At 35.2% G+C, this 15,339-nt stretch overlaps 3 protein-coding genes across 3 annotated transcripts; 2 read left to right on the top strand and 1 right to left on the bottom strand.

The window, feature by feature from the left end:
• The first annotated feature begins 1,829 nt into the window (after positions 1-1,829).
• LOC131667001 (odorant receptor 4-like) lies at positions 1,830-3,364 on the top strand. Its single transcript, XM_058940151.1, has 6 exons — positions 1,830-2,015; positions 2,085-2,337; positions 2,412-2,515; positions 2,584-2,904; positions 2,972-3,247; positions 3,314-3,364. The coding sequence occupies exons 1-6, from the start codon at positions 1,830-1,832 to the stop codon at positions 3,362-3,364; spliced, it is 1,191 nt and encodes a 396-aa protein (XP_058796134.1).
• Positions 3,365-3,986: 622 nt separating this feature from the next.
• Positions 3,987-5,675, top strand: LOC131667000 (odorant receptor 49b-like). Its single transcript, XM_058940150.1, has 6 exons — positions 3,987-4,223; positions 4,294-4,546; positions 4,628-4,731; positions 4,800-5,120; positions 5,195-5,470; positions 5,547-5,675. Exons 1-6 carry the CDS (start codon positions 3,987-3,989, stop codon positions 5,604-5,606), a joined length of 1,251 nt encoding a protein of 416 aa, XP_058796133.1. The 3' UTR covers positions 5,607-5,675.
• Positions 5,676-8,052: 2,377 nt separating this feature from the next.
• Positions 8,053-15,007, bottom strand: LOC131666920 (centrosomal protein of 162 kDa). Its single transcript, XM_058939999.1, has 8 exons — positions 14,779-15,007; positions 14,227-14,502; positions 14,053-14,143; positions 12,333-13,976; positions 11,366-12,261; positions 10,267-11,295; positions 10,017-10,178; positions 8,053-9,937 (listed from the first exon to the last, which is right to left on the bottom strand). The coding sequence occupies exons 1-8, from the start codon at positions 14,818-14,820 to the stop codon at positions 9,707-9,709; spliced, it is 4,371 nt and encodes a 1,456-aa protein (XP_058795982.1). The 5' UTR covers positions 14,821-15,007; the 3' UTR covers positions 8,053-9,706.
• Between the last annotated feature and the right edge of the window lie 332 nt (positions 15,008-15,339).

The following is a 15,339-nucleotide window of genomic DNA, read 5'->3' as shown; positions in this document are numbered from 1 at the left end:
TTTTCCAAAAATTTACATTATAATATAAAAATATACAATATATTATGCATGCTCTCGAAATATTATACGTAATTTGAGATAATGTCCATTTTTGACAAAATTTAATGCAAAATTCAACATTATATTCAATTTGATAAAATTTTATGTGTACAACAACTACATTCACGTAATTATTAGCCACGAAACAAATAAGTAATCAGTTGGTTTATCTATGAAACTTTATCAAATTAAACATAATTTCGAATTATAAATATAATAATAACAGCTAACAATAATAACTTTCCTTCAGCATCCGCATTGAGTCAGTAACAGTACAGTGATTCAAATTCTTCGTAGCTCATATCATCAAATACTAATGAACGCGTTGGCTATCTATATAACACCGACACTAGATCTGTTCTTAACGAGAAATTAAATGTCAATTTGGCGTAGTAATAATCATTTGTAGGCCAAGTTGACAGAGAAATGTCAGGCTCCTAATCAGGAGCGAATAGCAGCTTAAATTTATTTCAAGACAGCTCGTATCGCACGTTTTGTATCGAGGTTCGTTGAAAAAAATGTTGACGCCGTCAAAGTCAGTCGAGAAATAAAAGTGATAGAAGCATAGCATTTCCTTCTGATATAATATTTTTTCTTGACGAAATAAATCTTTCCCGTAAGGATTTGTCGCTACTGGGACCGAATTTCTCAATTCGATCGTACTGCACTAATTAGCTATGGGTATATGAGGGGCTATTATTACTATGAGAGGCTGTTTTCTTCAATCAGCAACATAATTACTTGAAACTGCGGAAACGACGTTAAACGAACGCGAGCATAATGTAACACGAAAGCAACGAGTTAAATGTAATCATTACAAGATCCTGATTTTGCGATCGCTGAGGAATTTCGTATTCTGTCTGTCGAACAAACGGCTGACTTCACTGGAGAGTCCCAGGCCGTTGGCAAAGCACAGCGAGAGGTCAGCGCTCCTCACGCCTTGAATCAGTGAAAATGAGTGCGATAGCAGCGTTTGAAAGACCGCGCCCTCGAGCAGAATGTTGTAGAGTGACACATTACGCATCTATCGCATTAATAATAAAAGGGAATAAATATATAACGTATGCGCGTCTGTTTTTCCACGTCTGCTGTTTTGAAAAAAGCAATGAAACGATTTATCAATGTGTACTTCCGGATACGATATTCGTGAGCAACCACTTCAGCTTCACACGTTATCAGCCTCCTCCTCTACACATAAATGTCTCACACTTATTTCGAGGTTCTTTAATTATGCCTGAAGTATAATTAGATTAATTCAATTTTAGATCATCTGATCCACCCCGCACTTCTAAGATATGTTTGTTTTTAATTTGTCTACAACATAAAATTAAGTTTAAAAGAACCGTCAAGAGAGTATACAAAATTTGCACGCTGTAATTACCAATAATTTGGAAACGGCGCAGTAGGTCAATATAAAACTTTACACCGCGCTTAATCTTGATATAAAAAGTTTGAATCGATTCTAGTACATGTCTGCGAATTCTCTCGAAAGCCACGAAGAGTGCTTCGACACTGCATTAGTGAAGCGACGTTAGTTACAGCAGTAGGAGAAAGCTGTTATTAAAAATTGTTCTCGTTCAAGTATGCAACCTTCTTCCTGAATTTCTAATTAACGTGTGGGTTTTTGGGTGCTGTTTTCACTGTTAATGCCGAGAGGTAGATTTTTTTTGAGGAACTAATTTAAACGAAATTTCGCGACGAACAAAATAACTCTATAGAACGATCGTTTTCTCACAGGGTCATCGATGCAATTTCGTTCAGCGTGGCCACAAAATCGATAAATAAAAATCATGATCGAGAGTACGAAATCAATCAAATTGACGATAATACTGATGCGAGCGATGGGCTTATGGTACAGCTCTAGCAAATTAGAAAAGTTTGTATCCAATCTCATGTTGTCTCTGGTGCTCGCGCTGATGATCTTCTCGGTTTACATTCAGAGCCTAGAGCTGTTCTTCTCCAGAAACAGTATCACGGTATTAAAAGAAACTAGCACTATTGATAATTTTAATTTCACTTCATATTTATCGATTCAAATTATCTAGTTGATAACGTTTGTTGCACCTCCCGCTGCGGTCGTTATAACGGAGACTTCCAAACTGATAGTGTTCGTCTCTAAAAGAGAAAAAGTGTCAAAACTGAACAAGCTCGTCGACCATGATTTCTGGAAAAAATCTTACACCAGAGAAGAGGAACAAATTTTCAACGATTGCAACAATTTCTGCTTCAAATCGATCACCACATGCGTACTTTTTATGTCAGGCACTTGCTCTAATTACATAATTTCACCAATAATTGGTTCGTACCCCAAATCATAATGTTTTCGATTGCTAAAATTATTGATTTGATTATTGGATCTGAACCTTTGAAAGGAATGATAACGAATAGTACTGGTAAAAGGGAATTTCCATTTCCAATAAGATTCCACGACGGGGCGTACGAAAGCCCATTGTTTGAATTGTTTTTTGTGCTGGAGGTAGGAAAAATTAACGCAAACGTCCGATCGATGAATATCAACTTGACATAATGCAACTTCACGTGCAGTTTTTAGCTACACTAGCCGTTGGTCTCTGTATCTCAACCTTCACGTGTTACTCGTTCGTCATAAATTTATTCACAGCAACGCAGTTCCGAATTCTCAATTTGAACTTGCAGTCGCTTTGTGATTTCGACGAGAATTGCAAGGAAACTGAGAGAGATAAATATCAGTTGGAAGCGTTGCAAAAACTTAGGAATCACATTAGAAGACATCAACTACTTATTGGCATGACGAAAGAGATCGAAGATCTGTATTGTTACGTAATGTTGGAGCAGATATTTGGTTCCGTTTCGCAAACTTGCTTTCTCGGTATACAAATACTGTTGGTAGGTTTCGCATGCAAATTTATCGAAATGATTTAATTATAATAATGACGCTTACCTTCTGCCAAAGGTAAAGTCTACGTACCAACGCTCATTCTTGGCTGTGATTTTCCTTTTGAGCAGCTTCATACAGCTTTACTTCTACAGCTATTCTTCCGAGGCAGTTTTCGAAGCGAGCCAAGACGTCTCCCAAGCAATAAGTATTACAAAGTGGTTCAAAATTACCCATCCGAAAGTTCGCAAGGAGTTCAAGCAGCTGATGATGATCGTGGCGATCAGAGCAAGAAGGCCGTGCATTCTTACTGTCGGCAAATTTTATCCTCTGTCGGTGTCTACTTTTACCTCGGTAAGTTTTTTTTCATATCTTTCTTTCGCTTATGTATTTCCGAATTACTTCTACCCTTTTCTCTAGGTAATAGGGTCATCGATGTCTTACTTCACGATTCTACGTAAACTTATGTAGAATAACATTTAGAAGAGATTTCCCACGTTTCATAGTCCTTTTACCAAGAAAAAGCATACAGTTGCGACGAGAATATACAAATAAATAATCCTAGTCGAAATAATAATAAAATGTCTTGTATTTTTAATACAGTTCAAAATTAAATTTAATACGAAAATTATAAACTAATTTAAAGGGATACTAAATTTAAACGTCTGCCTACGTCCTAATATTTTGATAAATATTGATGTATGAAAACAACAGAGATCAATGATTCTGAATGTCACGGTCATAGGCGGCAAAGTTTCGTAAAGGAGGCCAAAGTCAAAGTATTTAATAATTTTGCCGAATCTATTAAATCCAATGTATTCGAAAGTTTGTTAGAACTCAATCAACCACAAACGTGACATTGGAAAATTCATTGCCGTTCAACCTGTAACGATATAATTCGTCTGCTTGAGGTTGTAGTTATACATCGAACGTTTTTCTGCGCACAATCGTTTCGTAATAAGGATTACTACGAACCACCAATTGTAACACGATTGATAGAGTAGTAAACATATGCTCCAGCAAATAATGCACGTTACAGACATTTGCACACTTCGTAAGTCAGGTTGTCAGTCTCGAATAAAAACATATAAGCATGAGAAGATGGATGAAACAAGTTGCAATGAAAAAATGTTTGGTAGAAGTCGTGCCAACGAGCCTAAGGTCGATCAAATTGACGAAAGCGCTGATGCGAGCGACGGGCTTGTGGCACTCGTCGAGCAAATCAAGCGGCCTCTGGTCCAACGTCGTGTTGGCTTTAGTATTGCTGCTGATGATTTACTCGGTGTTCGTGCAGGCTCAAGAGCTGATCTACGCCGGGAGCAGCATCACGGTAGGTCTGCAACGAACGCTCGATACTGCGCGAGCCTCTTCGCTGCCATAATCAATATATTATGTCGCAGGCGATCACTTTCGCGGCGCCCGTGGCGACGGTGGTCGTCACGGAATCCTCGAAACTCGTGGTCTTCATAGCGAAGCGTAGGAAAATGGTAAATCTGAACAAATTCGTGGACAGCCAGTTCTGGAAGAAGATCTACAGCGACGAGGAGTTGGTGATTTTCAACGACTGCGATCGGATGTGCTTCAGGCTGATAGGCATCTACTGCACACTGTTGTTGGGTACTTGCTCCATGTATTTGATTCTGCCTATAATCGGTTGGTGCCCATATGTGTACGTCGACTAGACGCGTTGGCGTTTATAATTCACTTGCGCATTATGTCGTTGCACGCTCGAAGGCATGGACACGGAGCTCAGTCCACAACGAGAATTGCCCTTTCCAATGCGAATCGCATCGCCGCTGTACGAAAGCCCTTACTACGAAATGTACTTCGCCTTGGAGGTACGTCAAAATGTTAGCGCGTTAGCCAACCAACTACGGCTGTGCGAAAAACTATGTTCCGTTCGCAGATAGTGGGTACTTTAACCGTCGGTCTGTGCGTCTCCACCTTCGCGAGCTACCAATTCGCCGTCAATTTGTTCACCGCCGTGCAATTCAAGATTCTCAACACGCACTTGACGTCACTTTGCGACTTCGAAGACGACGCGAGGGATGAACGAAACACCGAACGCCAGATGAAGGCTTTGACGAAGCTCAAAGGTTTGATCACCACGCACCAAACGCTCATTGATTTGACCAAGCAGATCGAGGACTTGTGCTGCTACGTGATGCTCGAGCAGGTGTTCGGCTCGACTTCGCAGATCTGCTTCTGCGGCTTGCAGATTCTACTGGTATGAGAACCTCCATCTCGCAATTGTTAAAGTCATTATGACAAATGCATTATTACCGAAATTCCCGATGAAAGGCCAAGTCAACGCTAACCCGCACCGTCCTGAGCGTGGAATTTTTGCTGAGCAGCGTGCTGCAACTTTACTTCTACTGCTACTCTTCGCACATGATTTTCGAGGCGAGCGAGAGCGTTTCTCAAGCTATCTACTCGATGAAGTGGTTCAAAATCACGGATCCTAAGCTGCACAAAGAGTTCCGCCAACTGCTGCTGATCATCAGCATGAGAGCACGGCGACCCTGCGTCCTCACCGTTGGCAAATTTTATCCCCTCACGCTGGCGGCTTTCAGCTCGGTAGGGCGAAAATTCATTGATGCCTCTCGCGAGGAAAGCCATTGCCTTTAATCGTCATTTTTCTCTCGATTCCAAGGTTCTCAGTACATCGATGTCTTATTTCACAGTGCTGCGACAGCTTTTGTACAATCAATAGAGCTCATCCCATCAAAAGTGTTTTGGTATTTTTCCATGTTATCTTTGTAATTCGTCAGCTTGAGCAAAATACAGCACCGGAAACCTCGTGACTTTGTAATTGTTAATGTTGATAATCTGAAAAGCAGTAATTTCTCTTTTTTTTATTTCAATAGATTCGTTATAAAGCACTAGAAAAAATACTGTTGGAATACAGGTTAATGATTCTTTATATGATATTCGGACTGCTGTTTTTTTTTCAATAAATGCAAACAAACGGATTGTTTGTGGCGTCAATTAAAAAGAAATAAAATTGAATTACATTCTTTCGCCTTCCATTATCTGATTAATTCGTTAATCAACGCTAAAGTACAATTTTAAAACTTTCAAATACACCTATGTGCATGCGTATGAAATAATTAAAACCAAATCTCACACACACACACATACATAAGTGCTGTTATCAAATTTCTGTTGCCGCACCGCACTTTTTCACGAAATCAACTAATGCAAAAAGCACTCACGCATGCAATTCGTTTGCTGCTAAAAAGCGCGTCCAAAAGTAATTGCTTTGTTTTATCGATGAAAAAAAAGTCGATACAACCTGCGAAATTACGCGACATCGAATCCGATTTCAAAGCCGGTGAGAATGAACATCTACTTCCTTGACTCCGTGTTTAAGTAGAAATAACAGGAGTTCAAGCATAAAAGTATCCCAGTTGTGTCGGAAGTTGAATATTGGCCGACGCCGTCGCCGTCAAGATTATACGGAAGCAGTTTGCCGAGTTTCTTGAAAGGCGAACGCTATCAATTATGTCGTTGCCATCTTAAATCTCTCCGCAATTGTCTGTGCTATCGGCGGGCTCAACTTTCAATTCATCTCCGTCATCGCCGTCTTCTCCATATAATGCAATAAATAACTGGAACGTTTCTGAAGATTATTTAACATCAATCAGTAATGCACCGAGTGGATCCATCGTGAAAGTATGGGACGCACAAAACAGTCGGTTCGTTATTCGCGAATTGCCTCTTGTCGCATTTGAATAACCGAGATAAGAATAAAGACAATCGATCTCCATTTATCAAGAAAGGCCAAAGTCTTCTCAAAGTTTCTACCGAAAGCTTTATTATTCAAAGCTTTACTACAAGAAACCTTACAAGAGTATACTCTTACTGAAGATGGAAAAATTTCAATAATTTGCTATCTATTTCAGATACAAGTGACGTTGACGTACAACTTTTGTAAAAAGGAAAGTTATGATTTCTATTTAGGGAAGAAATGATAGAGCTAGAAGTATATAAGCATATCAATACAATGCAGCTTAAATCGCGTAAGTTTTAGATTTAATTAAAGTTACTTCTTCGAATTATAGTACTTTTTACAAAGCGGAATAAAACTATGATATGCAGTTCAAAATTTTTAAGATAAATTTTGTGTATTAGTTTTGATATTGGTATAATTATCGTTTACAGAGAACTATACTACACACCAAGGCTACTAGTCAACCCATGAATTTCCATTGTAAGATTGTTTTCAATGATTCATTTACTCATTAATCATCATCTGCTTTTACTAAGAAGCTGACTGCTTTCTTATCACATTTTATAAATTTTTTTATCAAATTTCATAAAATTTTACCTAAATTTTATAAAATTTTAACAAATTTTATCGAATTTTAACAAATTTTATCGAATTTTATAAAATCCACCTCATATGATGTATTATTTACCACGATCACTGTTTGTTCAGATGGCAGTGGGTCACCCTGTCCAAATACCATGTTCAATGTCTATGCCACCTCCAGGATTTCTACGGAAAATCAACCACAAACTCGATATGTTACTGTGCAGACACAATGCACCTATACATGGACTTACAGTGATTAAGTTTAACATGGATTATAATTAGAATTTTAATAGCTTCTAGTTTTTATAGTACTTTTTAAAAAGAAGTAGACTATGATGCTAATTAGATTTTTTATTTTATAAAAGTATCTCTTAAATGAGACTAGACAATCAAACTGGAAACTAAATTAACCATTAATTTTTATGAATCTTTAATGGTTTTGTATTATAGTATTTTCAATTATTATTTTTCTTTATTTTTATTCACACGTTTCTCTATAGAAAGAATCATATAAATAAAAATGTCTTACTACAGTATTTAACTTATATTTAACTTATTGAATTAAGCTTACATTTTTAATAGTTGTATTTTTCGTTTGTAATTTATAAAATATTACTTAAGTTATGTGTTTAAATTTTGAGTTCTGACATAATCTTTTGAGTCTGACATATTCATTGAAAATATTTGTATGTTTGTTGGGCATGTAAAAATTATGTAACTAAAACTTTGTGTTTAAAATAAAAACTGACTTTTCATTAATGACTGTGTTATAGAATTTTTATAATATTTGTTACCTGTTATAATTTATAAACCATTATTCTAATCTTATAAATTACAATTGCTCACGTAATGTGTTTGTTTATTGCATATGTATAAATGACATAACCAGAGAAATTAAGTTTTAGTCTCAAATGTCATTTTCGGCAACTTGAATTTTTTGTTTTATTGATTAGTATATGGATTGATCAAAAAGGCTGGATTTCTTATTACAAAGACTGTGATTGTACATGCTCAGTGTGTAAATATAATTTAATAGAATTTTGCTCCTAGACAGAAAGATACACCTTTATTAATTGATTGAAAATATATACAGTACATCGACGAGCCGTGCAGCTTGAAGCGTACGCTTAGAAAAGTTGATTTTTGTGCAATGAGCTTTTACACCACTTAAAGCTTCAATTAGTAATTAAATAAACTAATTACAAACAATAAGCTAATACAAATAGTAAAGAGCTAGTTTACATTAATTCATAATTAATACTTCGTAGAATAATTTGTACTTGTAAATTATAAACTATAAAAAATTACAATTAAGTTTCTTGCTTAAATGAATGAATAAATAAATAAATAACATACATACATACATATATACAAATTCAAATTTCAAAATAAATACCTTCAAAATAATACACTTAATGGCTATGAGTTCATTTCACAAAATTTGGAAGTAGAGCGCCTGGCAGTAATTTGAATTATTTTATTTCATTATTTTCTTCAGCAGTTGGACGAATTTGAATTAAAAAATTAGCAAAGTCTATAGAAATATTAAAATTAAATAATAATTATATTACTATTTTCCTTGAATAAAAATATAAATCTATAGAAATTACATAAAGTATTATGCATAGAATTCAGTAAGATTAAAATTGTCATAAATGCATTGTGCTAATTATTTACTTTTAATTTTTTAAACATTTTTTTGATATTCGAACTACAGTTAAATTCATTTTTTTTTTACTGAATCAAGAATGAATTAATGTATAATTTTCATTTTAAGGATTGTTTCTCTCATTATAATCTGTTAAAAAAGGGAACGAGGTAGAAATAGCTCTAAAACTATTATATCTATTTTCACTTTAAAAAGTTTTATAACTGGCTCCTATTTACTTGAGATGGAAGAAATAATTGCTCATTTGGCAAAATTCAAATATTACCTACAGCTTTACAATACACATTAAGAAAATTAAATTGCTCTGTAGAAAATTACTAGATTTTTGCGGTTAACGTTTTTTAGATGCATTTCTATCATGCATGTAATTCTTTTTCTTCAAAAATGACTGCAATTACTCGTAATATACAAAGTGTAAATTGATAAATTTCCCGAATTGTAACAGTTATAAAGGAAAAACAGGATTTTCCATGACAAAGCGGTGAGAACCCTTCACAAGAGCTTGTCAAGCTATGTATGTACAATGAAGAAAGGAAAGAATAAAATACCGTAATATCCACCATGTTTCCGTTAGAAATCAATGTGACTATAGCCGCTAAACATTATCACAATGTAACAACGATTGACTTATCTCTTATATGCTATATTACAAATCGATATGATAAAAAAAAATACCCGACCGATAATCTTAGCGTAAATGGTAAATTTACATCAGCTTACGTCTTCAATACACACAACATTGTGGATCACAATCATACAAAAATCTCTTTTCCCAACACTTTTCACAACAAAATAAATCGTAAATTTACCATTAACACGAGTCGGTTCAAGGACTTGTAAGATCTTGTAATGTGCCTAGAATATTATCGAGTTCTTGTCGATAGTAACACGATTGTGGTTTGTCTCCAACGTTACTGGCACTTTTGCAATCTTTGCAGCCTTGATTTCTGCTACGTAGAAGATCACGGACGAGCTTTTGCAAGCTCAATTCGCGAGTCTCATGGCGCTGCTGGAGTAATGTAATTTTATCTTGCAGAACCTCGAGCTGCTGATAACTCTGTGAAAAGAAGATAATCATTATCAAATTATTAGTATAGTTACTTATTGTAGTTTGAATTTCAAGAACTAACACGTACTGGTGTCGACAAATACTTGACTTTTTCGTTGAGCATTCTATTTTTGCCTTCTAAATGATCTCGTTCGGCTTTTAGAATGATAACTTGCTCTTCATAATCTTGTAATTTTTCTATTTGTTGTTTGAGATGAGATATCATTGCCAGTTGTGAATTGACTTGACCCTTTAAAAGTAAAATATTCTTTTATGAATACTAAAACATTCACTCATGAATGCTAAAGTTTAATTTAAAGATAAAAAAATAAACCAACCTGCAACTTTAGAGCTTTCATATCACCAGCTTTTAAACTGTATTCTTTAACAATAAGTTCAATTTCTTTTTCATGTTCCTCCTGCAGTATGTTTAAATCATGTAGTCTCTTATTTTTCAGCGACGCAAAATCTTTGTTGATCCGACAGAGTTCTTCTTTTAGCACATCATTCTCATTGGCTAACTTCTTCAGTTGTGCAATTACTTCGGTACCTTCAGGATCATAGAGTTTCTGCGCGGAAGATGAAAACTTCTTATAATTAGACAATCCATTTTGATAGAAATTCGAGTTCTTTTGGTCTTCTAGATTTTTCAAACTCGAAAGCTTCGAGTCAGATGAAGTCATCACTTTGTTTATTTTTTCAAGATTCTTACGCTCGTTGAGCAACTTCTCACGTTCTTTCTGCAATTTACGATTTGTTTTTTGTAGTTCGCTCAACTCTTTCGACACTTTTGTAATGATTTTTTCTTTGCTTGCAAGCTCAAGTTTCAAACCACGAATAGTTGCTAATAAATGTGTATCTTCTTTGGCATTCTGTGATTTTGGTCCAGGTTTGTTATTATTCAACCTCTCAGCGAGATTTGGCTCGGATCCGCGATGCTCCAATAAACGTTGAGGAATTGTTTGGGTACCCATATCGCTGCAGACTATTTTCTCTCTTGGTGTGGGGATTTTGAGTTTCTGCTCAAGGTCTGACACTTGGTTCGAATACTTCTCTTTCATATCCGAAAACTTTCGTTGAATGTCAGATAATTTCACCTGTGCCATGTCTTCGTTTGCTATAATTTCGCTTTCTAAAAATGCAATTCTATCCTCGAGAAGCTTTACTTTTTCACAATTGAGCTTTTCGTTCTCTGAGTTCGCGGTGAGAATCAAAGCTGAAACTGAATCTGGATTCTTACGTTTTAAGATTCTTTCCATTTCACGAACTTGCCTAGTCAGATCAATTATGTTCTTGTTATCTATGATTACTTGGTTCTTTAATTTTTGCGTCAACTCTTTCTCACGATCACAGTTATTTTTTGCAGTCTGAAATATAGATTTCCATTTTATAATAAGCAAATTACATTTCCAATAAAAATAAAACTCCATTAATTACCTGTAATTTATCCTGGTAATATGAACACTTTGTTCTTAAATCTAAAAGTTCCTTTTCCAATGGATCGACAGTCTCCTGAAACCTCTCATAATCCTGCTTGATTAATTTAAGTTGCTCGGTCTTGGAATGCAATTCTGAATTTAATTCCTCAACTTGTTTCCTCAGCGCTAACTCATTGGTCGTCATGACTTGTAACCTATCGTTGATGTAATCATTCTTTGCCCTCAACTGATCCTTAATCATTTCAAGTTCCTCTTGCAATAATGAATTTTGATGTACGACATCCTCGTTTTTCAATGTGATATCACTGTTTTTCTGTTTTAACTCTTCATTCTCGATATTGAGCTTTACATTGTCTTCTTGTAGGTCTTTCAGTTTTTCAAACAATTCGTGATTACTACTCACATTATCGGCCGCAATTACTTTGGTTTTCGACTGACTGACAGTTTTCAATTCATTTTGCAGACGCTTCGTTTCTTGAAGCAGTCGTTTGTTCTCCATCTCATAAGCGCGTATCGTGTTCTCTTGACGTTGGAGGTCTTTCTGCATACACATTATTTTAGGATCGTACTTGATTCTAGCATCTGCTGTCTTTTTATTTATGACTACAAGCTCATCGACTTTAGCTTTGAGGAGAATATTTTGTTTCTTCAACGAAAACATCTCTTGTTCGTAGAGTAACTGCACATCTTTCAGCTTGGACTTATACGTTTCAATCTCAGCTTCAAGTTCATCCTTGAGGTGTATAAACCTCTGTCTTTCTTCTTGATACAACATTTCCAATGTTTCTCCACCATAGATTGCACTGTAGTCTCCACCACCTAGACAACTTGTTGGAGTTTCTTCATATCTTATTTGATTGCCCCTAACATCGAGAGAAAATTCATTTTGATGAACTGAAAATTTAAATTACATTAGTTATAAATAAAAATCAGAAAAAAAGAAAAACTATTTAATTGATACTTACGTCGCCTAGGACCTTTGGGTGTAATTTTAGTTTTGGGATTGACTTTCGTCACGGTTCTCGATTGTATTTTCGGTTTTGGCGCTGGAATTTTTTTTGGCGGTGTTAGAAGAACTGGTTTTCTAGTTTCAACAATCTTTCCTGTTCTTACACTTTCGAGTGACGAACCAAGTTTATTAGTGGAAGATTTAGAAAGTTGATCATAGCTTTTTGATTTTCCTATGTGAACATCACCCTTTGGAATGTTTTTGTCCGGAGCATTCGTGATTCTCTCAGTCTTCATTTGTTCACTGGATTTTTTAAGACCAGTGTATGTTGTATTGCTTTGGAAGTAATTGTAATCACGCAATTCCCTTCGGTAATCTAACATTTGGTTGTCTTGGAGATTAATGAGATCGTAATCTTTCACGTCTTTCACGTTTTTGTGATCGTTTAAAACCTCCGTGTATTTAATAGCTTCGAGAGCTTTGAAATTCTTAAAACTAAAGTCTTCATTATCGTCTGATTTAGGTGTCGCTTGTTTGCTAAATTCACTCTTCGTTTCCTCATCTTTTCTTGCACTTGCCTCGTTCGACTTTTCAGCCAGTAACTTTGGAATGGCATCTGCGAATAATTCTAGTCTAGGAGTCAGTCCAACTGTATATAGCTCGTTTTTGTCATTAATCACCTTTTTAATATCCATCTGAGAACTTTTGGCACTTCCACTGCTTTTCTTAGACGAAGCTCGACTCGATTGTCGACTCGATTCTTTTCTTGCATTTTCATCTACCAGTCTGTCTACTTTTGACGTTGTCATTGAGATAGTTTGATAGTCTAATTCATACGAAACTTTTTTGGACTCTGTACTTACAACTTCTCTTTCAGCAATTTCATTTTTCTTGTTGCTCTCTGATTTTTCTTTTAAAGGGTCAAATTGATCAAGAATAACTGAGCTGGCTTTTGAAGCAGTATTCCCTTCTTTGTTACTTTGTTCTTGAAGAATCTTTAATAAGTGTGTGAAATCCTCTTGATCTAAACTTGAACTATGAGAAGAAAGTCGCTCAGCACTTTCTTTAGTTTTCTGTATCAGAACATCAAAGAAATCCTTTTCAACATCAGTAATCTCTTTCTTTATACTTTCTTTTTTTGTGTCAATTTTTTTTTCATCAACTGCACCTTCTGATGCAGAATGTTTTTCTATAGGATCATCCAAGTCTGAATTACTTGACATTTCAGCTTTCTGATCCTCTGATTTCTTTTTCTGACCCTCAGAAGACTTTTGAGTTTTTACATTTTCAAACACTACTTCAATTGACGAACTGTGACTGCTCTTATTACTTTTTGCATCACTATTTTCTTTAACCTGATCCTCTATCATCTTAAATATATTTACCTCTAATTGTCTAACTCTATTCAAACTTTCTGATACAGTTTCATCTTGATTTGATACACTAATAATCTCGTTTTTCAAAACACCTTTCAACAGATCACCACCACTCTCTTGAACCAGTTTTTCTGCTTCCTGTATCAACTCTTCCACAGAGCGTTGCTCCTCTGTCAATATTTCATCAATGCTTTTGGATTTAACATTCTCTGGAACTGGACTCAAAGTATTTGCAATTTTACTCATTTCATCCAGAATGCTACCAATGTCTTCATCAGTAGCACCTGCAAACATTATTGAAAATTATTACTTTTTCAATATAGACATAAAAAGAAACAATATGTGTTTACTAAAACTTACTCTCAAAATCAGATTGGTATTTGTCCAATTCAACTGATGTTAATAAATCTTTTATGATATCGTCATTGTCATTTTTTTCAGCTTCATCACTCTGGAATACAGGATTGGATTAATTAAATTAGAAAGTACAGGCTAAATCCTCACAATTCAGTAGCTTAGTACATAAAAACTTACTTTACACATGTTTTCTTTTTCTAAAAATTCCTTAGTAGAAGAACTCACGTCGGGAGAAAATGCAATTGTTTCCACCTTATTGATCTCATCTTTAGTTTGATGATCTGTTTCTATTTGAATTGGTGCTTTCTTCAACCACCATAGTCCTGTTTTTTGTTCTGCAGGTTTTGGTTCTGGTTCGTTTTCAGGTTTTGGCTTTTCTTTGAGTCGAATGTCATTTCCATCAAAAGTAAAACTAACTGATGATCCAAGAGTTTTCTCTTCGACTGTTGAGATCTGTATCCATAAGTCGATGAATTACACTGATTTTTCTCAAATGAAATAAACAGACACGAATCAACTCAAAATTAATACAGCTAATTTTACATTATTTATACACTAGCTATCGTGATAGACGATTAAATAACCTCTAGAATCTGCCGACTCCGAAAAACCAAAAACGACATTGAACAAAAATAATTTCGGCATAGTATTATAGATTTATCCACGATTAAAAAACTATCCTACATCGAAAATTTTCATAGGAAAAATCATTAAACTTTCAGTACTTACATCATCGTCCACTTGAGACAAGTGTTTTTCAATATCCGTCATAATAGTATTCAATTATTTCTCATTAATTCACCACGTAAACACGAAGACAACAAATAGTTAGCAGCATTCCCATGTCACTTTGAAAATGACGAAACTTTATTATTATTATTTTACTGCTCTAACTAATTGTATTGACAGAAAATGCTCTGTTTTGGAATAAATTTTGTTAGTGTTGCGCGCAGCCAGTGGCTGCGTAGTGCGGACTAACTGGCAGTTGCGCGGCGACGCGCATGTCACAATAAAAGCGGGAATATATCGATGTGATGTAGAAATAGGGAGAGGGAGGAGTGACTCATACGGGCTTTTTAGGTTTTTGTTAAGGGATTGATTTTTTTTCGATTTTGATTTTTTGGTATACGCTCTGATTATGCGGTGCAAGAAAATTGATATATAAAAGTATTGTCAAAACGTATTTAATTAAAGATAACTTTTTTGGCGCATAATTCCAAGTAAAAATTATATACCACTGGTTACACAATAGCAACTTAAATTGCTCGAATGATAAAGGTAAATTTGACT

Source organism: Phymastichus coffea, unplaced genomic scaffold, assembly GCF_024137745.1.
Source record: "Phymastichus coffea isolate CEN01 unplaced genomic scaffold, Cenicafe_Pcof_1.1 PCOF00062, whole genome shotgun sequence".
NCBI classification, from domain to species: domain Eukaryota; kingdom Metazoa; phylum Arthropoda; class Insecta; order Hymenoptera; family Eulophidae; genus Phymastichus; species Phymastichus coffea.
This window is presented reverse-complemented; position numbering and strand designations above follow the sequence as displayed.

Excerpts from the sequence above, each read along its gene's own strand:
- LOC131666920 (XM_058939999.1), bottom strand. The coding sequence starts at position 14,820 with ATGACGGATATTGAAAAACACTTGTCTCAAGTGGACGATGAT. Across the intron at positions 14,503-14,778 it reads TGTCTCAAGTGGACGATGAT|ATCTCAACAGTCGAAGAGAA; the intron begins GTAAGTACTGAA and ends TTATGGATACAG. Across the intron at positions 13,977-14,052 it reads ATACCAATCTGATTTTGAGA|GTGCTACTGATGAAGACATT; the intron begins GTAAGTTTTAGT and ends TAATGTTTGCAG.
- LOC131667000 (XM_058940150.1), top strand. The coding sequence starts at position 3,987 with ATGAGAAGATGGATGAAACAAGTTGCAATGAAAAAATGTTTGGTAGAA. Across the intron at positions 4,732-4,799 it reads AAATGTACTTCGCCTTGGAG|ATAGTGGGTACTTTAACCGT; the intron begins GTACGTCAAAAT and ends TTCCGTTCGCAG. Across the intron at positions 5,471-5,546 it reads CGCTGGCGGCTTTCAGCTCG|GTTCTCAGTACATCGATGTC; the intron begins GTAGGGCGAAAA and ends CTCGATTCCAAG.
- LOC131667001 (XM_058940151.1), top strand. The coding sequence starts at position 1,830 with ATGATCGAGAGTACGAAATCAATCAAATTGACGATAATACTGATGCGA. Across the intron at positions 2,338-2,411 it reads CATAATTTCACCAATAATTG|GAATGATAACGAATAGTACT; the intron begins GTTCGTACCCCA and ends AACCTTTGAAAG. Across the intron at positions 2,516-2,583 it reads AATTGTTTTTTGTGCTGGAG|TTTTTAGCTACACTAGCCGT; the intron begins GTAGGAAAAATT and ends CTTCACGTGCAG.